At 42.8% G+C, this 26,620-nt stretch overlaps 1 protein-coding gene across 2 annotated transcripts in view; it reads left to right on the forward strand.

Annotated features, from left to right (window-relative positions):
* Window positions 1-26,620, forward strand: part of PEX7 (peroxisomal biogenesis factor 7) — a 1,759,991-nt gene that overhangs the window by 186,325 nt on the left and 1,547,046 nt on the right. For both annotated transcript variants that reach the window (XM_044076447.1, XM_044076438.1), the window contains exon 3: window positions 1,435-1,585. In XM_044076447.1, coding sequence (XP_043932382.1) covers window positions 1,435-1,585 — 151 coding nt within the window. The remainder of the gene's footprint in view (window positions 1-1,434; window positions 1,586-26,620) is intronic.

Below are 26,620 nucleotides of genomic sequence, written 5' to 3' on the forward strand. Positions count from 1 at the left end.
TATAACTCCATTGTACTTGACCGTCAACAGATCATTAATAGAGTACAGTGCTCCCTTCTACATGTATCTCATCAGATACCTACAGCAGCTGGAGAGACCACAAAGTTTTCTCACCAAGAAAATACAGGGCCTCCAAACCATGACTTATGTGGATAGACTGAAAGCCCTGTCACTGTACTCTGTATCATATAGGCTGCTGAGAGGCGATTTGTGTCTGGCTTACAGGACAGTCTCTGACCCTGCTGTGATGGATATGCTGCACATCCACAAGTCAAATGCTACAAGAGTCGCTCACTCTTGTAATCGTAATCTAGCTTGGGACATTAACAGAATATGCTGGAGAAGCAGGTATATCTCCTAGAGATTGCCGCCACTTGGAATAAACTTCCAATTGAAGTGAAGCAGAGCTTATCAATGACCATATTCAAGTGCAACCTGGACAAATGGATGGGATACCACAAATTCACCCCAGGGGGGTCGCATCCATGTACGTTATGGACAGAGGTACTTGGTGTTTATTACAGACGGACTCTGTGAATTACGTTCATCTAACCAAATACAATTGAGGCAGCTTGGGATTAACATGGCTAGGCTTGGAAGGGCTCTAGGGCCGTTAGCCTAGCACCCTCCTATCAACCTATGAACCTATTGTAAACATTTATTCATTTGCTTTGATAGTTGGTGATTCACATACTGGTGTGGCAGTCCCTCCCATTGAAGCAGTATGTTGTGTTTATGCATGTGCACAAGCCAGCACAGTATTTACTATTGTTTTATTTTATATTTAAATTTAAAAGAAAGCATAAACAATGTTTTTTTATTTGTTTTAGTAGCACTCAAGTCTGAGTAGCTTTAACATGAAAAAGATAGGAGTACTATAAATGTAAAATAGTTTAGCATGTATATTTCTGTAAAATAAGTTGTGTTTCACATATACAAATATTGTGCATTTCTATTAATGAGCAAAAAGAGAATTAAATCAGGTCTCTCATGAAAAGAGGTTACTAGCCTAGTGAGACTACCTGGCCAACAAAGGATAAATAAATAACTATTATTTCATGCACCTTAACAATCAGGTCTGAAAAAAACAAAATGTGATAACATGGTAAGGAAGTCGATCACAAAATAAAAAAGTCCACAGTTGGTAAGAGTAGGCTCATGTGGTGTGCACACCAGATTATTAAAGGCATGTGACATTCTTGTCTCCATACAGATTTGCCCACATCTTCATCATGCTCCTAATTTATGGGTTTTTCCCAGATTTGTGAAATCATCAGTCATTTTGACTTTGACTTCTTAGTTTTGAACTCTGCTGACATAACTGTTTAAGTTAAAATTAAAATAGTCATGCCCATGAATTTAGCATTATTGTTTATGCAACAATGCAGAACATTGCTGTAAAATTACTGCCACTGTTACTTCTGTCCCCTTTAGCTTTGACTGGAATGAGGGTCTGTTTGATGTGACTTGGAGTGAGAACAACGAGCATGTGCTGATCACCAGCAGTGGGGATGGATCGTTACAAGTCTGGGACACTGCTAATCCTGTAGGACCACTACAGGTCTACAAAGGACATACCCAGGAGGTAAACAGCTTAAATTTGCTTAAGTGCCATTTAAAGGGATAAAGTCTATATTCTAGTTTTAATAACTCACCTTTTGATAAGGGACAAGCAGCTGGGCTGCCTTTGATACCTAGGAAGCTGGTAAACAAACTGAGCAAGACTGGTTCTTTAGACCCTTTTTAGTTTTGTTCTGGGACAGATGCATCGCTAGTATTTACATCTAAATCAGTAAATAATTATCATAGTGGACTAAATTTTGAGACACATGAATATGATGATTACAGTAAAGATGGCTGAGGTACCTAATTGTATATAGATACATTTATTTGGTTGAAAACTGTTTACCCATGAGCAGATAAGGGGAAAAATATCTTGTGTAATTGCAGACTAGATATAACTGCTGCCACAAATGAAATTCAGCTCAAGTTCCATGATTCCAGAAAGCATAGCTGGTTGTTTTCCTTACAGAATGAAGGAAAGCATACTCCTTGATAAGATTTTTTTTTTTGGTGTAAATGCTGAAGTACTTAATTAAAATAACTGCAGTAAGGATGACTGAAGAGTATATTGTTGTAGCTCGTTGAATTAGTACATCTGAAACTAGATCACAAAAACAAGACAAGAGGAGATGTTCCTTTATAAGTGCAGAAATGAGAGCTGCATTCATATAAAGTTAGACTGTAGCTCTAATATCACAGATTTTCATTTGCAGGAAATAACAGCACTGATACCACCATGCATAAGGACTGCTTAGCACCTAGGACTTTACCAAACTGCTAATCCTCTCCTTATCCCACAATTCTATGTACTCCCTCATCCTCTCCAGTTCATTTCTACTGCAGACATTTTTGCTGGTGTTTTAGTGTTTTAGATGGTTGTTAAAAGCACTTTACTTATGATTTCTTTTATTTTTAAAGGGACTTTATTCTTTTGTTTTCAGAAATCAGTTTTTCAACATATCTGTTTTGTTTTGGAGTGTTTTTTTTTTTTTTAATTATTTTTCTTTTTTCTTTCTCTCAGAGATGCTCAATGCACCTCTGATTAGAGCTTATTGTCATCTAAAGGCATACTCTATGTTTAGAGTTTGGGTGTTTTTAACGGCTGGAAAGTAAATTTTAAAAGGAGAAATGTATTGTTGTGAGAATGCTTGAGTATACTTCATAATACATTTTATTGCATTTTGGGCAGTTCTTTTTGAGGAAAGGTGCAGCGGTAGCGGTCGCCTCACAGCAAGAGGTTCTCCTGTTCGATTCTCGGCTGGAGCGCCTTCTGTGTGGAGTCTCTATGTCCTCCCCACGGTCGAGTGGCATTTGAAAGACATGTATGAATGGATGTGCCTTCATTGAAGGTTGGGCATCGGGCTGGCACCTCAGCACCGTAAAAATCGACTGCCAATCATTAACGGACTGGAGTTCCGCTGTGGCGACCCCTATCCTGGAAAAGCCAAAAGAAAAACAACAACAATCTTTGTTTAGCTAGGAATTGTTTTGTGTGATACTTCTATAAACTTTGTGCTGAGGATTTAAAAACTGCTGGAAGGGTTGTGTGCTGTTTGTGTAAACTAAGTGACAACTTTTCTTTGACCAACTCCTAGCAGCATAGCTTACTGGCTACAATGTTTCTTACTCCGCTACAGCATGGATACTTAACCCGGTCCTGCTGCTTCTTCTCCCAACATACCAAAAAAGAAAAAACAGTTAAAACATCAGACTTTGCCTCCAGTGCAGGCTCCTTTAATGCCTCAGCCAACAATGGGTGGCTTTGCAGTGACCATTGCTGGTTTCTTAGACCAATTACCTATTTCCTTGAATCCCTCTGGTATAGCCTTTCTGACCACTGTCGACAAGGTTCAGACATGTCCTTCATGGCTGTTCTAGTATCCAACATGGATGTGGGAGAACAATTTATTTTAGGTGTGGGAGAACAATTTATTTTAGGTGTGGGAGACACCTTAGGTGGGTCTTCTCAAAGTGGCTGAGGAAAGAGACCTCTGGCTCAGATTGATGCACTGTCCCCCTACCCACTCTTTCTTTAAGGATTTTATAAGGAAAAAGAAACAGAAAGTCTATCTTATGAAAAATAAGGAAATGGTTTCTGTTTGTAAGAATGATGTTCTTACCTTAGCAAGTAGTTTGTTGCAGTTGGTCAGTTCTGTGTGCCAATTGCCTCCTTCAAATTTTTATACCACTTCTTCTAAGGGAACGTATGCTTTTTCTGATCATTCTGATGCTGGCAGAGGCAAGGTTATATCACCTGAGTATTCTATAGTCCAGGATGCTGAATTTTTTTCCAGATTGTGAGTCTGAAGATGTATTAATTGAGACTTTTTCTTTTGCTGTGAACATTTCTAGACTAATGGGTATGTTTTATTGAGAATAGGTAGATGTTGCCCCCCTGAGCTGGGCAGATAATGATTTACTTGAACAAGAAGCCCCTAATACTGCACCCATTCTTCACTTTTTTGCAGCACTGGAAGATGCTTTTAAGCCTGTCTGTAATGCTCTTGACTCCAACTCATCTGTTCCAAAGAAGACAGGTGAACTGTATAGAGTTTCTCTAGGTAATAAATGTCTCTATTCCCATCTTAGAGAAGACCGTGCTGCTGTCACACCCCTGGCTTCTGCTGCTGAGTCTTATCCGCTCCAACCCAATGCCTGGGGATAAAGAGGGCAAGTGGCTGGATAGACAAAGGTAAGGTACTTTTTTTTTTTCTTCACTTTAGCGGGGAAGTATCGAGAATTTTTCAGGTCCTCATGTTCTTCTCTTGCAAACACTACTCCTTTTAAAAAGACAAAAACAAGGGGGGCACCTAATAACAGACAAGCACCCAAAAAGAAATGACAGGAGGGGACCAGTACCAACTCTCAAAAAACAAGAAGTTTTTCTAAAAAAGGGTCAAGGACCAGCAGCTGAATAACTATACAGGGAACCTGGTCACCTTCCTTCCCACTCCTGCCTCCGCATATCTTCCTCTTTTAGAAAATATTACTCTCAGTGCCCTATTTGACAACAGATGGTGTCAGACAAAAGTGTTTTAAAGGTGATTACTGAAGGTTACAGTTGGCAATGGATAGAATCCCCCACCCTCCCCTTTCAAGGGGATTTCCTCTCACCCTTCTGCCAAATAGAGTTGTTTCCCAGGTGTTGCAACACAAGTTTGAAGCAGGAGTATTAGATAATGTTCCTCTAGAACTTAAAGGAAGGAGCTTTTATTCCAGAATGTTTCTGGTCCCAGGAAAAAGGAGTATTGCTGGAAACCAGTTTTGTAGCTCTCGTATATCAATCTTTTATGAAGATTCCAAAATTCAAGATGTTGACCTTCCAGTCTGAGTTAACACTGCTTGCAGATCATTATGTCATTTTGACCTTAGACCTACAGAATGCTCACCATCACATTCCCACAGCACTCAGCTTCAAGAGGTACCCATGATTTTATATATCTGGGTCACATTATAAGTTCTCTGCCTTATTTTCTACTGCACCACTGGTGCTTATAGAATGCCTATCCCAATTAGTGGCCCTCTGCAGACTGCAGGGTTTCCACATTTTTCCTTATTTGTATGACTGGTTTATCTGTACAGAGTGTCTTCCCAAATGTCAGGAGTCCTTAACAAAGGTTACTTCTCTAATTCATCTGAGTTTCAAGATAAATTTGCAAAAATCCTCCCTTACTCCAATACACATGATTGTATCTGTGGGGTGCTTTATTAACACTGTCATGCAAATGGCTGTTATTCCTCAAGACAAGGTGGATTTACATCTGGAGGAAATCCTGAAATTTTCATGACAGGCGAAAGCTTCTGCTAGAGAATTTTTCAGGGTATTGGGTTTTATGGTTTATATGACCTCCATGATACCATTGCCAGGCTGCATATAAGAAAGATTCAGTGATACCTCAGAAACACTGGACACAACATTCTCTCTCCCTAGAATTTAAAATTCCAGTTTTAGTTTTTGTAAAGTCAGAAATGCAGTGTTGGAAAGATCAGATGGCTCTCAATCCTGGGCTCCCTTTTTCCTCAACCTACCCCAACACAACCTGTACAGATAGACTCTTCATATTTTGCATGGGGAGTAGTTTCGATGGGAGTAAAATTGCAAGGACTGTGGGACGTTTCAGACAGATCAAAGCACATCAGTGTAAAACAATTGTTGGCTGTAATTCATGTCATAAAGGCTCTACATCATCTTTGTTGCCCAGATCCATCTTTACCATGATGTTGTCTGTAATAAACGTAATGTAGTACATAAACAAGGGGGACCAGATCCACCATGCTGGCAGTGGTAGCTTGGGAGTTAGCTCTACAGCACTCCTTAACCCTTCCATCAAAGTAAAACATTGTAGCAAAGAAGCTTAGCAGATCTTGTCACACTCTTATGAGTGGAATCTCAATGAAAAGAACTTCCAGGAGCTCACCCAGATATGAGGAACACCTCACGTAGATCTGTTTGCCTTCTTTCAAAGCAGACAGACAAATTATTTTCCAGGAATCCTTTTAACCAAGCTTTGAGAACAGATGCTGTATGATTTCCCAGGTCAGAAATGTTCCTGTATGCTCTTCTCTCTTCTGATGATTTTCAGGAAAATTCAGGTAGAATTCCCAAAAATCATTGTGGTGACTCTTTTGGTTCAGGCAAAACGGGTTCTCACTTCTTATGGAATTGGCCAAGGGCAATTACTACAGGCTTCCTTATAGACTGGAACTACTCATATAAGACAAGGGGAGTTTGATACATCCGACATCAAATAATTGACTGCCTTGATTATTCAATTTTGATGACTTTTAGACTCCTCTTTCACGAGGATGTGTAGCAGGTACTGAAGGAGGCAAGAAAGCTTGCTACTAGAAAGTCATATATTGTCAAATGGAAAAGATTTTCTAGTTGGTGTCTCCAATAACCAGGGTGCCATCAAGGATTTTACACCTATGGTACTCAAATATTTATGTGGGTTACTATCTTCTGGCCTCTCTCATGCCTCTATCAAGGTTCATCTTGTGGCCATTTCATTATGTCTACCCATGGATCCTCCTCTTTCTTCTCTGTTTGCTGTTAAACAGAGAAGAAAGGAGTTTTACACATAAGACCTCCACTTTAGACAGATTCCTCCCATTTGGGATCTCAGATTTGTGCTGGAGAAACTGACTATGTCATCATTTGAACTTGTCCCCTTGACTGAGTTAAAATTCATTACTTGAAAAACTCTCCTTCTCTTTTTTATAACATTTAGATGAAGCATATCCTAGTTGCAAGCTCTTATGTTAGGAAAACACTGTCTGTGTTTTCATAGGGATAGAGTCACTGTGTGGAGTAACCCCTCATTCAGTAATTCAAGCTTAAGATAGTTTCAGAGTTCAATTTGAAGTAAGCCATTAATCTTCTGATTTTCTACCCATATCCTTAAAAACAAGGGAAAAGAGATTCTTCATACACTGGATATGCATAGACAGCTTTGGTACTATCTTGATAGAACAAAGTCCTTCAGGAAATCCAGACAGTAATTTATTTCATATTCTGGGTCTAAGAAAGGTGAACCTGTGTCTAAACAGACTGTTTCTAGATTGGTTTCCTTGATTGTTGTGTTTTGTTAAACTCACCATAGCAAAACTATTCCAGGCCAATTTAAGGCACATTCCACTAGGACCTTCGCTTCCTTGATGACTTTATGGAAAGGGATGGACTCCCAAAGCATTCTATAGGCAGCAACTTTCCTGGAGCATTCTATATGCAGTAACTTGGTCCTCTATTCATACATTACAAAGTCCAGGGAAGTCATTGTTCCACTGTAGTCAGGATTCATCAGACCTGTCATTGAGAACAATGCCCCCTTTGGTATGTACCTAACCAGGCATATCCAACAACTGGAATGTCCACAGAGGTTCCTTACTAAAAGAATACAGGGCTTAAGTAAGATGTCCTCTGTAGACTGCCTCAAGGCCCTGTATTCTGTCTCCTACAAGCTTTTGAGGGGAGAGCAATGCCTGGCATACAGGGCATTGTCAGACCCCACTCTGATGGACCTCCTGCATATCCACAAAACAAACAGCACCAGAATTACTCATTCTAAAGGCTTAAACCTTGTCTGTTAAATAAATAGGCTCTGCTGGAGAGAGCTGTATGTATCCCAGAGCTTACCTCATCTATGGGAGAGGCTCCCCATCCATGTGAAGCAGAGTTCCTCCCAAACCCAATTCAAGTGCAGCTTGGACAATTGGATGGGAAACAGGAAATTCATCCCTGGTTTGGCATCTATATCTCTAATGGACACAGGTAACCTGTAAATGGTTCATCTCCCAACCCCCTGCTTACACTTATCAACGGTATCAGAACTTGTCATAGATTTGGGATGCATGGCAAAGCTTAAAAAGACCATTGTGGTCACAGGCCTAGTAAACACCTATGAACCTATAATCTACAAACTGGATTCCTTTTACAGGCCCAGAGCAGGATTTGCTTTTCCAGAGGCTCCTGGACCATTATCCATCCACCTTCCAGGTTGGATAATTTGAAGTAGTCTACCAATAGGCTACTGCATCAGTGAGAGTGATGAACATAGTACAGTTGTGTAAGTTGCACTCACCTGTAACAGTATATGTTTGAATCCTTCACTTCTGTAGTACCTGTACTGTCCCACCCACCATCCTCCTTATTGTGTATAGTTAGTTTGGATAACAACTGATATGATGATGTTCTTAGTGTTTCACTGTTGCAGTCATTACATTTAGGTAATCTGCTGGCAGGTTGCCCTCAGTCAGCCTAATTAACAAGATCCTGCGTCAGTTGCTGTCCCTTCTTCCATGACGTCAGGTCGTCAGGGGTATAAAACATGCAGCCGATGCCATTACATCAGTCTTTCTTGCCGTGCAGTGCCCGAAGCAGAAGCAGTTCACAAGTGCCGGTCGGCCGACTCCTGAAATTTTCGTTTTTGAGTTTCAGAACTGAAGTCTTCAACTTAAAGCTAAGTAGCCTGTTGGGGAAACTTTTTCTTGCTCCTTACCGATGTCAGTAAAAGTTAATAATTGCATTACTTGTGGAAAGCAAATACCTCATAAAGATTTTCATTTGTACTGTATTCCTTGCCCTGGCCCTGACCACGACGTACCTTGCTGTCAGTTTTGTGCTTTATTTAATCAGTGCACTGTCCATCGTTGGTACATTTTTGCCTCTAAATATTTCAGTTCTCGGTTTAATTATCCAGAAATGACATTGGCTAGCCATCCGACTACCGGAATTCTGAAAAAACGCAAAGAAAAAGACAGAGACAGGCCGTCAAGGTCCAAAACTGCCGACAACGCTTCTCCTAAGCCAGTCGCCAGTTCACCGGTACTTAGTGAGGCACTTTCACTGATACCCGCTACTTTTGACTCACAGGCCTCTACTGAGACCCATTCGAAGTCCAGTATGCCGCGAGATGCTTCACCTATGGAACCCGCGGATGTCTCTACCTTGGATGGGTCCGGAACTGCTGTGCAGGCACCGACTTCTGAGGGTGCATTCAGGCCTACAGACTTGCATATTAAACCGACTCCACCTTCTATTCTAAGGCCTAAATATCAATCTCTGTCTAAAAAAACGATGCCCAGGCCACATGTTCAGGCCCCTATGCCTAAAAAGCAAATGATCAAAATGGCTGAAGATCTTATTACTCTAATCAGGGGTAGTCAACCCCCCCTTTCTAAGAGGCCTAGGGCTGAGTTTGAATGTGAATCTTATGATCAGGACTCTGTCTCTTCTCATTCTTCCAATGACCTGGATTTGTCCAAACCTACTTATGAGGATTCTGATGCAGAGGATTCCATTCCCTCTGCCCCCCCCCCGAAGACTTTTCTTTTGAGGTAACTTTACATACCTTAAGGGAGCATTTCCACTGGATGAGTCAGGAATTTTCTGAATCTAAAAAGAGGCTTAGGGATTTCCTTCTTCCTCAGCATAGGCCTTTGGCTATACCTCCTGTACTAGACATTGTCGATGATGTGTTTGTGGAATCCAGTATGGCCCCTGATTCCCTGCCTCCAGCTCCTAGTAAACCTGACAGGTACTACGGGGTTCCTGAGTCCCACAAGTTCCTTTTCAAAAATCCTGTTGCGGATCCAGAAACCATTTCTTATGGGCCCAAGGGCATTAAGGCTTCTACTGCTAAAAATCCTACCCCTTCTGATAGAGACTCCAGGGTGCTGGATAGATGGGGTAAAAAGGTTTATACTTCTGCAACCTTGGCAATCAAGGCTTTAAACTGCCAATTTCATATGTTAAAATATCAACAGCATATTATTGGACTGCTTAAACAGAAAATTATTTTGATTTCTGAATGTGTGGAAAATAAAGATTTACAGGATTTATTGCATTCTGCTGAACAAGTTGGAAAACATACTTTGCAATGTGGTTTTGATTCTTTAGAGGCCTCTTGCAGGGCTGCTGTTACTGGGTCTGTACTTAGAAGGTATGCTTGGCTTAAGGAGCAATCTCTGCCTGATCATGTTAAAGCAAAATTGTTGGATGCTCCTTTAAATTAGGACCGTCTGTTTGGCAATAAGGCTGAAGAAGTTCTAAAAAAGATGGAAGATAAAGCTAAATCTATGCAAACTGTAAAAGATTTCTTACAAGTGCAACCTCCAAAATTTAGTAGGCACTGGCCTACTAAGAATTGGTCCTTTCCAGCTCCTGCCAGATCCTCTCCAGCCAAACCCAGACACACCAAAAGCACCAGGTTTCAGTCCCAAGGGACTCTCAGAACCAAGCAATGGGGGGGCCTCCACTTTCAAATCTGGAAATAACAAGACACCCTCCTATGGTAAACAGTCTCAATGACTTGCCTTTAAAATTACCAAGCACTTACCTTTTAGCCACCCCTTTGGGGGGAAAGATTGCTCTTCATGCACAAAACTGGGAACTCATAACCCAGGACAAATGGGTTTTAAATGTAGTGTCCCAGGGATACAGATTTAATTTCCACATGTTGCCAACACCAAACGGGTGGCCAGAACTGCCCCCAAATCAGTGGGCAGAGGCTCAGAAACAAGTACTTTCCCCTCTTAAACATGGGGGCTATTCATCCGGTACCAGAAGAGGAAAAGGGACAAGGTTTCTATTCCAGGCTTTTCCTGGTACCCAGAAAAGACAAATCATGGTGTCCAATTCTGGACCTGTCTACTCGAAACACCTTTCTGGACATTCCAAAATTCAAGATGCTGACTCTTCACCAGTTACTTCCTGTGCTAGGCAAAGATGCCTGGTTGGCAACTCTAGATTTAAAAGAAGCTTACCTGCATATCTGTCGAAAGATTTTACTCTTGTAACATATTCTGGAAGAATCACACCAAGTTCTTGTAAGCAAGTAAAACAGCTTTATTTTACATGCATGGAGACCTGCTACATGATAGTAGTATGCCAGCAGTCTGGCTACTTGTACTTTGAGTTCTGCTTTTATAGACCCTCCTGCACGTACATACACCTAGCACACAGAACATTCATTAGAAGTGATAGTTTGATTACTTGTTTTTACCAGCCAGTACCACAGTTATTCTTGCACCATTAACTTTCTTATCAGCAGTTTAAGATTAACTTCTGCATTCCTCAGTGATCAACATTTTCCAGAACATTTCAGTTTGCACACAGTGAACATTTTTCTGCTTAACCCTTTATATACAGAATACAAAATATGTTGAACTTCAGTATTTTTCCGCAATATCCCAATTGGGGAATCTTGCAGAAGATACCTACGCTTCAAAGCAGGCTACTTACATTATCAGTTCTCTGCACTGCCCTTTGGCTTGTCTACTGTGCCCAGGGTACTCACAAAGTGCATGGCTCCAGTAATTGCTTTTTGCAGGCAAAGAAATATTCAAATATATCTATACCTGGACGATTGTCTAATTCAGGCAGGAAAACCAGGCCATACTTCTAAATCACCTGGCGTTTGTAAAAAGGGTTCTAACTTGTCTAGGGTACACCATAATTGAAAATAAATCACAACTGGTACCCTTTCAACAGATTACACTCCTGGGTGCAAGCTTGAATACAACTGCCCAGATGACTTTCCTCATGCCAGAAAAGCAAATTAATTTGGTTACTTACTTCAAACAAGTGGCCACAAAAACCCTGCTATCTGCAAGACAAATACTGCAAGCCTTGGGGTTCATGGCCTCTTGCATTCTTCTAATTCCATATGTAAGACTGCATATGAGGAAACTTCAGTGGTACTTAAAAAGTCTATGGAGTCAACATTGTCACAGCATGGAAACAATGATTCATATCATACCTTGCCTACGCCTGGAGTTCCTATGGTGGGCAGAGGCCTGCCACCAAAACAAGGGACTGCCTTTCACACTACCCCAGTTATTCTTGCACCATTAACTTTCTTATCAGAAGTTTAAGATTAACTTCTGCATTCCTCAGTGATCAACATTTTCCAGAACATTTCAGTTTGCATGCAGTGAACATTTTTCTGCTTAACCCTTAATATACAGAATACAAAATATGTTGAACTTCAGTATTTTTCCACATTTCCCCCCTTACAACATTTTGTATACTGTTTATTTTAAACAATCACAGATACGTTTTATACCTTCTCATAATCAGAAAAATATGCTTTTGTAGCACTGGCAGAGATAACCTTCGATATTATCATTTTGATACATGGTATGCAACAGCAGCCAAGCAGCAAAAATATGACTGCACCAACACATACAGCAATTTAAAATGTTCATCAACACAGAACCCCAGTTTCCAAACAGGTTTTGGAAAAAGTCAGTCAAGGGGTTTGGACCAGGTTTAGTCAGTTCAGAAACTTGTTGAATTATTTCAAGATGACTCTGGATCGCATGCTCGTTATCAGGAATGAATGAGCAGCACTCCTCGTGTATGAGAGCGCAAGTACCTCCTTTCGCTGCTAGGGTGAAATCGAGCGCCATACGGTTCTGCAACACTACTGTTCTCATCGCCGTTAATTCGTCCGTCACCAATTCTAGCGCTGAAAATGTCGCATTACTCAGAGTCTCTAACAGTTTTGACAGTTTGCTCAGTTCCCAGATGGATTTTACTGTCCCATATGCTGGCAAAATACCAGCCCAAGCAATTACATCATCGCCTAGGTCCATATGTGAGAGTCCTTTGCTGCTGACCTGTGCCAAGTCATGGTGATAAATCCATGACGCATCAATGTTACCTACGGGATTAATAGGTTTATTAAGAGAACGTGCATTTCATATTTTACCTTGAGGTAATGCATTTACATGTCTGATAGCTGGTATCAGATATCCCAAAAAACAACTTCCTGACCAGCCATATGGTAACCATTTATATGCTTTCCTACCACAAATAAAATAACAATCATTCATTTTGAGGGTTATATTGGTTGGAAATTCATAACTCCCATTTGGCTTTAGCCCCTTAAATAACAGGCCATATACATACAGCATTTTTTCAACAAAACTAGTATCATTTACATTGATGTCTTTTTTTATAGCTCCAAACTTGGTCTCACGCTGCCCTTCTAGGGTACAATTATGAACTATTGTCAAATTACATTGGCTCAGCCCCACCTTAACTTTTCCAATCTTTTGAAAACACACTGTTCCGTTTTGGCGCCCCAGAAGAGGCAGCGCCACCTTGTCTCTCAGTGGTACTTCTGTGGTTTCAAACAACAAATTATTCCAAGTATCATTTATTCCCAGAGGGGCTGTCCCTAACATTAAGCCACTGTGTACAGTAGGTATTGCAGTACATACCCAACAATTTGAGACATTCATTGAGGATGCATATGCATATTTAATCGCTTGATATGTATTAAAGTTTGGATGCCAGCTGGTGTGTTTGTCTCTTTTTGAATGGCTAGCTTCATTAAAAAACAAAAATGGCCAAAACAGAAATATTACAATCACAATAGTTATAAACAATAAAATATTGCAATAGAACCATTTTCTCTTATTCTCATTATTGTCCTTCATGGTTACTGCTGTCTGTTTGTTCCTCAGGGGAATTCAAGTTTTTATCTAACTTAAAATGTTTTACAATTTTACAATGCGTTAGGTGGATCCATGAGGACCTTTCTTTAATCCGAACTGCTGTTGGAGTTACGATCAACACCTGGTAGGGGCCCTCCCATTTGGGGGATGCCCAATTCTTTCTTTTAACGATCTTGACCCAGATCCAGTCGCCGGGTCTGATTTCCGTGATTTTGTCGTCTCTTGAACCTGAAAAATAATCATTCGTTAAACAGCTGTTAGTATTGGTCAGCATTTTCCTCATGTACTCTGCTATCTCCTCACCCCCCTCACGTTCCGCAGGCAACAAGTTTTGCCACTGCAGGACGTAATAAGGTCTCCCGTACAATAACTCAAATGGGGTGACTCCTTTTGAGGTGGGAGTTGCCCGCATGGAAAGGAGGGCTAGAGGTAGACAGGTAATCCAAGACTGATGTGTCTCGGCCATGAGTTTTCTTAACTTGCCTTTTAGAATGCCGTTGTGGCGTTCCACCAACCCTGCTGACTGTGGGTGGTAGGCACAATGGTGTTTCAGTTCAATTTGGAAAACTGTAGACAGTTTCTGAATGATCTGATTGACAAAATGCGTGCCGTTGTCAGAGTAGATGCATGTAGGAAGTCCAAAGTGCGGGACGATGTGATTGACCAAAATTTTAGCCACTGTTTGAGCATCCGGATGTGTCACCGGAAAGGCCTCAACCCACTTAGTAAATGCATCTGCTATCACTAACACAAACTTCTTTAGTTGTGCCGGGGTCAATTCGATGAAGTCCATACATATTGTATGAAATGGATAGGGGGGGTATTGGAAATGATGCCGGGGAAAATCTGACCCCTCCCCCGTGGTATTTAGCACATACTATGCAGGATAGACAAAAACGTTTTGCATATGCAATGAAACCCTTGGTCCAAAAGGTAAGGTGGATAATTCTAACCATAGCTGCAGGGCCCAGATGGGAAGGGCCATGCACGACTAGTGCTGCATACCTAAAAAGATTAGTAGGCAAAACATATTTATTATCTGGTCCCACATAGATTCCTTTGTTCTGTCTAACACCATACCTAGTCCAGCGTTGTTTTTCCTGTACTGTGCTAAGTTCCTGCATGACTTGTAAGGTTTGTAAACCAAACTTATCTGTTGGTTGTAATTCTGTAGGTGTGGTTTCAAGTGAAAAGGTACTGGACATAGCTGCCTCTTTGGCTGCTTTGTCTGCTAGGGCATTACCAAGTGATACCGGGTCTTTAGCACGGGTATGAGCAGCGCATTTACAGATGGCCAAACCCCGTGGCCGTTGGACGGCTTGTAGTAATTCAAGGATTAGTTCTTTATGCATGATGTCTTTTCCCGAGGTTGTAACCATCCCCCTATTTTTCCATTGCTGAGCAAACACATGTACCGTGGAGAAGGCATATTGACTATCCGTATAGATAGTGACATTCCTGTCCTCCGAAAGGAGACATGCCCTTGTCACAGCAATCAGTTCCGCTGCTTGAGCGGATAAGTTCCCGGGGAGTGGTCTTGCCTCTATTATCTGAGTTGCAGTAGTAACTGCATACCCTACCTGCGTGGTGCCTGTTTCTGTTTTGCGTGCCGACCCATCTACAAACAGTGTCCAATCCGCATGTAGTAAGGGTTGATCTTTAAGATCTGGTCTTGGTAGAACTTTAGAATGTATGAGATCTAAGCATACATGCGGGATACTGTCTTCAGCAACGGGTAGCAATGTCGCTGGATTTAAGGTAGTGCATCTCTCAATTGTCATGTGTGGCTGTGATAACAGCGTAGTTATACAAGATAAATGTCTGCTAGGTGACAAAAATGTTAACTTGTCCTGCAGAAGGATGACTGCTACGGAGTGCGGGACTTTTAACGTAAGATCATGGAACAATACCAACGTGGCAGACGCTTGTACCGCCAAAGCGGCTGCAATTACTGCTTGCACACAGTGTGGTAATGCTCGTGCTACTGAGTCTAATTTGCTAGAGTAAAATGCCAATGGTCTTAACTTATCTCCATACATTTGCATTAAAACAGATGTCATAAATCCCTGCTTGCAATCTACAGTCTGTATAAAGGTCTTACTGTAATCTGAAACCCCAATGTCGCTGACCCAGCTATCAGTTGCTTGATTCTAGTGAATGCCTGTACTGCCTTGTCTGTCCAGTGCAGCAAATCTTTGCCGCCATCGGTATTGCAAAATTAAGTCTGATAGCGGGTGCACTTCTTCGGCATAGTTGGGAATCCAACTACGACAGAAGTTCGTAATGCCTAAAAGGACATCATTTCCTTTTTGTAGTTGGCATGGGGCTTGTAAAATAGCATTCTTTCTACTGTCATCAAATCGCCTGCCCTTCCCAGAGATAGTATAACCCAGGTAACGTACTTCTAATTTACAAAATTGTAACTTAGACTTATTTACCTTATGTCCTTCGTGTGCCAGAAAGTGTAGTAGTCGAATAGTCTCGGACTTACAGAGTTCTTCCGTAGTCGCGGCCAGGAGGATATCATCCACGTACAGCAGTAGGTGGCACCCTTGGGCGGGTTGGAACTGAGCCAAATTGGTGGACATCTCTTGTGAGAAGATGGTCGGAGTTTCGCAGTATCCCTGCGGTAACCTGGTATAGGTATAACGCTTGCCCATAAACGTAAATGCAAACCAAAATCTACTATCTTCCTGCAAGGGAATAGAGAAAAAGGCATTACTGATATCAATTACAGAAAAGTAGTTATCCGTAGGAAGGATATCGTTCAGCAGAATTGACGGATCCGGGACCATGGGGGCCCGAGGTACCACCGTGGCATTTATTGCCTGTAAGTCTTGTACCATCCTCCATGTCCCATCCGTTTTTTTTACTGGAAATAAGGGCGTATTACACGGTGAGTCTGTGCACAGAATTAATACTCCAGCTTTCAAAAGTGCTGTGATTACCGGTAAAATGCCCTCCTCTGCCTTTCTGCTCAAGGGATACTGCCATTTACGAGGTCTAAATTCTGACTTGGGTGTAATCTTTACCTGTCCCGCCATTCTAATCAGTCCGATATCGTGCTGACCCTGCGACCATAATGAGTTTGGAATCCTCTGCAATTGAGATTCCTCCATGGGGGTAAGGAGACATAGTCATAATGTCCCAGGGGATTGTATCGGTTCGTCTTCCCAGAGGTGCATGGTCGGTCTGGCTTGTGTAACCCAGTTAAGTTTTTGAACCTGAACGCCTTTCCCTGCCAACTGTTCTGGTGTCCATCCTACCCATTCAGTTATTTTCTTACCCACGAGGTACCATGACATTCTTTCACCCTTCGTGACTGAAATATGTGTGGTTAATTCATTCATATACAGCAGCTGCATATCCCTTGTTAGGCTACATGTGACTGCAGAATTACCTAGTGTGTCCCAAAAAAGGTTATGCAATACTAGTTTGGTGACTTTAAAACTAAGAAATTTCTTTTTGTATTCTAAATCAGGTCCGGCACATCTTCTGTAATGCATTGTGCAATGTAATGGATCTGACACCTTCGGATTTTTTATTCCGTATTTGCTTAATGCCAAATTTGTAAGATCCGTCACTACACTCTGGGGGCCTGTTTCTATCAAATCATTACTATACCAGTAATGTAGATCTCCCTGCCCCTCTAATAGCATTGAACTATTTGGTTCAATTCTCCTTGCCACCATCCCAGTGGAGGTTGGGACGGCTGCTATGCCGAACACTTGCATTAAATCTCTTCCTAGTAAATTTACTGGGCAGATTTTTGAAATTATTACTCGGAACCGTATGGTTTGGTTCGTCTCTGGGTCGGTAAACCACAGAGGTTTGGACAATGGCTCTTTGTAAATACGACCATTTGCTGCTTTTACAAGCACATATTCATCCGAAGTAACATCGGATGATATGGCAGTACTTCTGACTAACGTTCGTGAAGCCCCTGAGTCACAAAGGAATTGTATGTCTCGGCCCTCAACTTGCAATGTGATCACTGGTTGGGATTCCAATTGCATAGTTGATGCTAGTACTGTTAGATTTACCATTTGATATTCCTCATTTTCTGCCATTTCCTGTCCCCACCCATCGTCTTCACTTGTACCTACTTCCCCATTCTCACTTTCTTCTTCTTCCTCATACCCTCCATCTACGTCTTTCTGACCGTCATATAGTCATGCGGTACCACCGTAAGCAGCCATCGGTTTCTCCGGTCCTCTGCAATCTCTGGCGAAATGTCCCTTCTTACCGCACTTAAAACATTCCCCCCTCTTTTGCCTACCTTCGAAATCCTCAGAATGACTTACGCCTCCCCGTCCTCGTCCTCTTCCCCTGCCACGCCCTCTTCCGCGGTTTGCGGAACCTTGAACTAACATTAAAGTTCCATCTTCACTAACTGTAAAAGTCTGGGCTTGTTTATCTTTTTTTCCTTCAGGTATCTCTCAGCATGTCTAACATACTCCATAAGGGGCTGTAGACGCTGTCCTGTGTGTGATCATATGCTTTTGTATAAAGTTACCAATGGCCGTCTTGCAGCCCTTTAGGAATGCATTTTTCAATTGCTGTTCATAGGGCGAGTCATTTTCCTGATTTTCTGCCTTAATCAACCCACTATGAGCATCAAAACATTGTGTGAGACGATGTAGATAATTGTCTACGGTTTCGTCATCTGATTGAACGCATTGATTAATGCAAGTCCAATCTGCCTTGGGCTTCCAATGTTCTTCTGTTTTATCTAAGAGAGTCTTTATTCTGGTTCTACACACTTCGGAGTTAAACGGCAAGGCTCCTCTTTCCCCTGGTAACAGGGGGTCCCAACTTCCACAAATAAGGTGCCAATCTGGTCCTAGGATTTGCCTTATTACTTGTTCAAATTCTACAGCATTTAATCTATAACTCATTCTCATGCCCCCTACGTCTGTACGGAATTTACGCATATCTACTTTTGGATGGGGAATCCCCTCTACCGCTTTTCTGATGTCATCACGGGTCCACGGTTGGTAGACCAATATTGTAGGACCCTCGCCTTCTGCGCCTGCTTGAGGATTTGCCACTTCTATCAGCGGATATTCCTCTCCTTCCTGATCTACCTTTTCCTTAATTTTCCAGTGCCCTTCTCTCCTAATCCTTCCGCTGCGTAAGTCAAGAGTGTTGTCGGGCTCTCTCTGTAATATAATACTTGGCGTGGGGGGGCCACCCACCGAAGCCTGGTATTGTGGTGGGTCCTGGTCAGGGGGCACCTCAATAACCTGTGCAGGGTCTGGATACTGGATGGGAGGGGCCGAGGGATTCTGGTGACTACGACTGACTGTGGAAGTTTCATTATCTTCCTTTTGAACAAAGTACACATCTCTTTCACTTGAATTACCACACCCTTTTTTCAAATTTTGTTCCCTATGTCTCTTATTTGCTTCCTCCAGCCATTTCTGTGCCTGGGGAAACCCCACCTTCTTTTGATTCCTTGTCTTATTTCCTGCCTGTTTGCGCAGTAATCTTACTAGATTTTGACATTCTGACTTATTTAAACATCCACTAAACCCATGATCTTTTTTCCATTTATCTAAATATTTTACGTTCTTTGGGTGTAAATCAAACATAAACTTTTCATCTTCAGTTTTGTCGTCACCTTTGGAGCAACTGGTTCCTGTTCCCATTTCTCTTACGAGAAACTATTCCTGTTCCTGAGATCTCTTGTATATGGAATCTATTCACATATACTCCTTATACTTTGAGAAAATTAAATTTCTCCCTTGACTAGTCCCTTAAAATTTAGACAAAAACTCCAATCAGAAACAACAAAAAAATAGCGTTTTGCTTACCTTTGTGATTCCTCCGCCCTGTTTTGCTGCCACCTCACGGATTGAATCTGGAAAGAGTGACTGGCCTCTGATTTCGACCTGTTTCAGTTGGAGGTCTTTCGTTCGAGGAGAGCCTGATCTCTCTCCACCTGCGCAGGTTTTCAGCCTCTCTTTGTTTGATTTGCGTGCAGGCCACGTTAGCCAGTTATGTCGAAAGATTTTACTCTTCTAACATATTCTGGAAGAATCACACCAAGTTCTTGTAAGCAAGTAAAACAGCTTTATTTTACATGCATGGAGACCTGCTACATGATAGTAGTATGCCAGCAGTCTGGCTACTTGTACTTTGAGTTCTGCTTTTATCGACCCTCCTGCACGTACATACACGTAGCACACAGAACATTCATTAGAAGTGATAGTTTGATTACTTGTTTTTACCAGCCAGTACCACAGTTATTCTTGCACCATTAACTTTCTTATCAGCAGTTTAAGATTAACTTCTGCATTCCTCAGTGATCAACATTTTCCAGAACATTTCAGTTTGCACACAGTGAACATTTTTCTGCTTAACCCTTTATATACAGAATACAAAATATGTTGAACTTCAGTATTTTTCCGCAATATCCCAATTGGGGAATCTTGCAGAAGATACCTACGCTTCAAAGCAGGCTACTTGCATTATCAGTTCTCTGCACTGCCCTTTGGCTTGTCTACTGTGCCCAGGGTATTCACAAAGTGCATGGCTCCAGTAATTGCTTTTTGCAGGCAAAGAAATATTCAAATATATCTATACCTGGACGATTGTCTAATTCAGGCAGGAAAACCAGGCCATACTTCTAAATCACCTGGCGTTTGTAAAAAGGGTTCTAACTTGTCTAGGGTACACCATAAATGAAAATAAATCACAACTGGTACCCTTTCAACAGATTACACTCCTGGGTGCAAGCTTGAATACAACTGCCCAGATGACTTCCCTCATGCCAGAAAAGCAAATTAATTTGGTTACTTACTTCAAACAAGTGGCCACAAAAACCCTGCTATCTGCAAGACAAATACTGCAAGCCTTGGGGTTCATGGCCTCTTGCATTCTTCTAATTCCATATGCAAGACTGCATATGAGGAAACTTCAGTGGTACTTAAAAAGTCTATGGAGTCAACATTGTCACAGCATGGAAACAATGATTCATATCATACCTTGCCTACGCCTGGAGTTCCTATGGTGGGCAGAGGCCTGCCACCAAAACAAGGGACTGCCTTTCACACTACCCCCTGCCACCCAAAGCCTAACTACAGATGCATCAGACTATGCATGGGGGGCTCACCTGGCAGGGAAGTGCATTCAGGTCAAATGGAACCCAAATCAAATTCACCTACATATCAGTCAAAAAAAATGTTAGCTGTACAGAATGCTCTGACAGCCTTCAAGGACTACATTCATCCAGGACAACTAATGGTAAAGACGGACAACACCATGGTTATGTGGTACATAAACAAGCAGGGGGGTACACATTCCAACCCCCTCTGCAGACTAGCCATGGCATTGTGGAACACGGCCTTGAGTTACCAAGTGCAACTACAAGTTCAATTCCTGCCAGGAAAACTGAATACACTGCCAGGTGGGCTAAGCAGAAATCTCATGGACCCACACGAGTGGAAACTGGAATCACGGATTTTCAACATGTTGACAATCAAATGGGGGAGCCCAGACATAGATCCAATTGCCTCCCCCTAGAACTACCAGTTGGACAAATTTTGCACAAGGACTCCTCACAAAAAAGCATGGAAAGTGGATGCTCTGTTCTTCGGTTGGAAAAACCTATCAGTCTACGCCTTCCCCCCCTGCCTCTGCTCTACAAAGTTCTGCTAAAAGTCAAACAGGACAAACAAAAATGATTTTGATTGCTCCAGACTGGCCTCGCCAACACTGGTACCCACTCCTGCGCAGTGTGTCACAAATATCTCCATGGCACCTGCCTCGGACACCTTCCTTGCTGCCTCAGAAGGAGAACCAAATTCTGCACCCTCAGCTCCCAACATTTAACCTTGCAGCTTGGCTAATCACTTAAATTCACCCTTAGCATCCCTCAGCAAACCTGAGATGGATGTCATTTTGGAGTCGAGAAGACCTAGTACTAGAAAATCTTACGCTGACAAATGGAAAAGTTTCTGTGCCTGGAACCAATCTTTAGGGATGAGCACAGCAGCACCCAATTTACCTCATATTTTGCAATACTTAACTGAGATGCTTCACAAGGGCCTGTCTTTTTCCTCTATTACAATCCACACTTCAGATATTTCATAACACAGAACCACCACTCTTTTCTCATCCCCTGTTCAAGCAGTATCTCAGAGGGGCAAAGAACTTGAGACCACCCAGGAGTGCTCCTACCCCTACGTTACCTCCTTTCGAGCCAGCTGCTACTGCAGATTTAAAATTTTTCTTGGAAAACAGCCTTCCTATTAGCAATCACTTCAGCTAGAAGGGTATCTGAATTACAGGCCCTTATGGCAGTGGAGCCTTTCATCATCTTTCATGCAGAAAGGGTATCTCTGAGGACCAGTCCATCCTTCATGCCCAAGGTGGTTTCCAGTGTGGCTCTCAACCAATCCATTCATTTGCCAACCTTCTACCCCAATCCACAGAACAAAGGGGAACAGATTCTGCATTCCTTAGATGTGCACAGACTACTTAGATTCTACTTGGACAGAACTAAATTTCGAAGAAAATCTGAACAATTGCTAGTGGCATTTGCTGCTGGGGTAGAGGGGAAGGCTATTTCGAAACAAACCATTTCTAAATGGATAAGCTATTGCATTCATTTCTGCTATAAGCACCATGGAAAACCTATCCCCCAGGGGATCAGATCTCATTCCACCAGGGCTGCATATACTTCTGCAGCCTTTCTCAGAGATGTTCCTACCAGGGATATTCTAGAAGCTGCTACCTGGAGTTCAGTGCATACTTTCACCAAGCATTATCACTTACCAATTTTCTCTAAATCCAGAGCTGGCTTTGCCACTGCTGTCTTGCAGGGCCTTATAGCTGGTCCTAATGCTGTATAAATCCATCCTTGCAACCATAGCTTTGGGAATCTACCCAAATGTAATGACTGCAACAGTGAAACACGAAGAACATAGTACAGTTGTGTACACTTACCATAAATGTAGATGTTCGAGTGTATTCACTGTTGCAGTCCTGGTTACCCTCCCTCCAGCCCCCTGTTTTTCTCTTACTACACCTCTACTTTCTTTTACTATGCTTAAAAGCCTTTTTGGTGTATTTGCTTTTGGTTGGAGGTATATTTTTGTGTTTTTAATTTTATTTGCTCCCCATTCGAGAGGCACCTGACATCTGGGACAAGAAAAACTGATGTAATGACGTCGGCTGCATGTTTTATACCCCTGACGACCTGACATCATGGAAGAAGGGACAGCAGCCGACGCAGGACCCAAGACTTTGTTAATCAGGCCGACTGAGGGCAACCTGCCAGCAGATTTCCCAAATTTAATGACTGCAACAATGAATACACTCGAACATCTACATTTATGGTAAGTGTACACAACTGTACTTTGTTAATCTTCATTCATTCCTTACTGATGTGTGTCGGTTCTGTCCTTGGAACCAAGTTGGCCATTATAACAAGCTCGCACCAGCCAAAAACTCTCAAGCTAAGATTTTACCCGCAGTGCCCCTCTCCATATTACCTCAGATCTCGTTTGCTGCGTATGAAACAAGACGTGTCAGGCCAGCTCTCAGCTAAGTCATTTAAAACTTTCAATACTAAGTTAAATTGTTTATTGTTTTTTTTAAACTTTTACTTTTCTCTGTGTTTAATCACATAATCTTGTGTATCTGCATGTCTCTCTCCCTTTTCCTGCCAAGTTTGGTACTCTTTGTACCATCGCTGGTACAGGCCTTTCCCTTACCCCTTGGGTATTGCTCTTACCATTGCTGGAAATCCTTTTCCTTTTCCTTTCCTTTCTTCTATTTAAAAAAAAAAAAAAAAAACCTTTACTGTACTGTATTTTTTCGCCACTACTGTTATTTGACTTTTGATATGTCTGATAAAAAAGGAACCATGGGTTTCACGCTGTGATCACTGTGATAGAAAAATGCCCAGTGTGGATAATTATTCATCCTGTTTGTATTGTTTAGGGGTGCCTCACCTTTCTGTGAAACCCCCTTGTGAAATTTGCAAAGGCTTCAGCTCCCATACATTAGCAGAGCGTAAGAACAAGTTAATGCTGAAAGGTCTATTGAAATCTTCTTTCACAGAGGGTATCTCTGAGTCGGAGGGCTCACCCCTTCCTATGAGAGAACATAACAAGAGGAGCAGATATTTACCCTGCTCTCCTCATAACACTGAAACTAAACAGTTGGAACTGAAATTAAAAGTTCCTAAATTGGCAATATCCTCAGCACCAGGGCCTAAACCTTCGACCTTGGCAATGACTTCGGTTCCAAGACAGCAACTGGCTTAGGTGCTGTCTTCTAAGGCAGCTATGCCCGCACCGACCACAGCTCCGACAGTTACTTCAGCAACACCACCAACCTACTTTCAGCACCAAAAATAGTTGTCCCAGATCTGGTCATTTCCCCCCTCCCTGTACTTCATATTGGTATTTCAACCTCGGTGCCGAAAGGTGAAATCACTCCTTGGACCAGATATTCCCCCTCGGTGGACCCATTTTTTGGCGAGCAATACAGCCCCTTTTTAGAGCACCCTTTTTTCATCTTCGGGGATGTCCACCCGCTCCTCCAAGAGTCTTTCAGAACTTGACATAGTGAGGCTCATGGATCAGCTCTTGGCGGCCAGAGGAATATCAACTCCATCCAAACCCTCCCTCCCATCTGGAGCCGAGGGATCTCCTCCAAAGACTCCACAATATTTTCCTCCTTCAACCTCCTTGCAGGTTTTGTAGCATTCGTCACCGACATCAACCCTGGTTCCAGCTTCTTTGGTACCAGTGGTAGATCTTACCACGGTACCGCAGCCTACCCTTTGGCCTTCGACTCTTCTGGAGCCGGGCCATCCTCGGGACTGAGACTGATCTGTCAGCACCGTGTTCCATGGTACGGCGTTTCCTTTTCGCATGTCTGCCACAGTTCCGGTCACTTTGACAGAGCTGTCTCCTCCCGTGGCTTCCTCCCTGGCAGCGGGTTCTTCAGAGTGGGGTGTGACCCCGGTCCCGAGTTTGTCATTCTAGGTTCTGGGCTCCCACCCCGCTTTGGGAGGACCCGTTTCCAAGTGATGGAGAGTGCACTGGCCTTTGCAGGCTCTCAGTTGGTCCCTCCGGTGCCGGAGATCTGCCCTTTCTCTTCCGCTGAGCCACAGCTGATGCAGCCCACTCCTCATGGACACTGGGCTCGGGAACCGCAAGACACCCTTCAACAAGGTTCCCCCTCTGCAGGATCTTCCTCAGATGCTCCCGTCGAGGAGGTTCCTTGCAAGAGAGCGTGCAAGAGGAACCACGTGGATTCCCCAGAGGAATCTCTGTCTGAAGATACAGACTATGATGAGGGGGAAGGGTCCCCATGGTCTCCCCCTGATGATGTCTCATTTGCAGACATCTTAGAAATCCTGCAGCTGTGGGGTGATTGGAAGTCCACCACCCCTTCCTCTGAGGAGTCTGTATTCTTGCAGGCTTCTTGGGCCCGGCCCTCTACCTCCTGGATGACCCAGCCTGCAGATCATCATGCAGCTCGCATGGAAGAGTCGTGATACCATTGAACCTATCCCCCGTTGGCCAGACAAAATTCTTTCCCCTTCAGAGGGTTACCCACAGTGGTCCAAGGGCCTTCCGGTAGATGCTGTGGTTGTGGCAGCAGCCACTAAAAAAGAGCTCGCCTAGCAGAGCACTTCTGTCCATTCCCGAAACAGGGAGTCTCAGGCAATAGACAGACTTGAGAAGTGAGTGTATTCTTCAGTTACCTTTGCCATCCAGTTCCTGAATTATCTGGCACACTTCTCTCTACTTCAGAGAGACCTAATTTTGGAACTGTCAGAAACCCTGGCAGGTACAGGACAAAGTTGTCTCACACCTTGCGACCCTGGATTCCATCTCTAATTTATCTATGAGGCTGATTTCCCACTCTACCAAAGGGGCAGCTAGAGCAGCGGGTGCAGGGTTTGTTACAAGACGTCATGCCTGGATGTGCCTATGTGACTTCGTGGATCCTTTTAAGTCTTCCTTCTTAAATGCCCTGTAGAGGCTTCCTCTCTTTTTGGCCCAAAGGTAAAAGATACTTTAGCCAGGTGTAAAAAGGATGGTAGGACCTTGCTGCCATAGGTGTACATTTTTCCACACCTCAACAATCCTATTCCAGGAATCCGAGGAGTGGAAAGATGTGGTACAAAAAATACCAAAGTCTTTTCCATGACACACGTGGTGAGCCCCCCCCCCCCCCACCAGCTGGAGGGGGAAACTCAGCTGGAAGACGCCACTTCCAAGGCAGAGGGGGTCTGCGTAACCAGGGTTCCAAAGATTCACTCTCTGTACAGCCCTATCAGCGCTCCTGAAGAGCAGCCCAGTGGCTTGCCTCTGGAAGCAGTCGGGGGTAATTTTTCTCTGCACCACTTTGCCTGGCAAAAAATAACCACAGACTCTTAGATGATAATTACCAGAGGTTATCACATTGCCTTCAATATTTTCCCAAAGCCTTTTAGATGCATTCCTTATGTTCCACCCAGTCAAAGGGAATCAGCAGCTCTAGAAATTCAAAAGCTACTTCAAAACAGAGTCATCCAAACAGTTCCTCCAGACCAAATAGAATCCGTTTTTTACTCAAGGTTCTTTTTAGTGCCAAATAAAACAGGGGACTGAAGGCCAATTCTGGACCTTAGCATCCTAAACAAATTAATCAAACAAGCAAACTTCCGGATGGTCATGGTACAGTCTATACTCCCCTTCCTGGGAAAAGATGATTCCATGTGCTCTATAGATCTTCAGGATGTGCATTACCACATAGAAATGGACAAGTGCTCCACAAGATTTCTCCGCTTCTGGCTGGGAACCAATCACTACCAATTCTGAGCACTGCCCTTTGTTCTCTCCACAGTCTCCAGAGTGTTCACCAAATGCATGGCAGTGGTAACAGTTCACTTGAGATGCCAAGGATTCCGGGTGTTTCCATGTCTAGACAATTGGCTCCTCACTGCCCCAACCAGGCATCTACTGTTCTCAGCAATCCATTACACCCTATGTCTGTTGAAACACCTATCGATTACAGTAAACGAGGACAAATACAAACTAATCCTTTCTCAAAGACTGGAGTTTATAGGGGCAGAATTCGATAC

This window comes from Protopterus annectens, chromosome 1.part1, assembly GCF_019279795.1.
Source record: "Protopterus annectens isolate FY-2018-M chromosome 1.part1, PAN1.0, whole genome shotgun sequence".
Classification (NCBI taxonomy): domain Eukaryota; kingdom Metazoa; phylum Chordata; order Ceratodontiformes; family Protopteridae; genus Protopterus; species Protopterus annectens.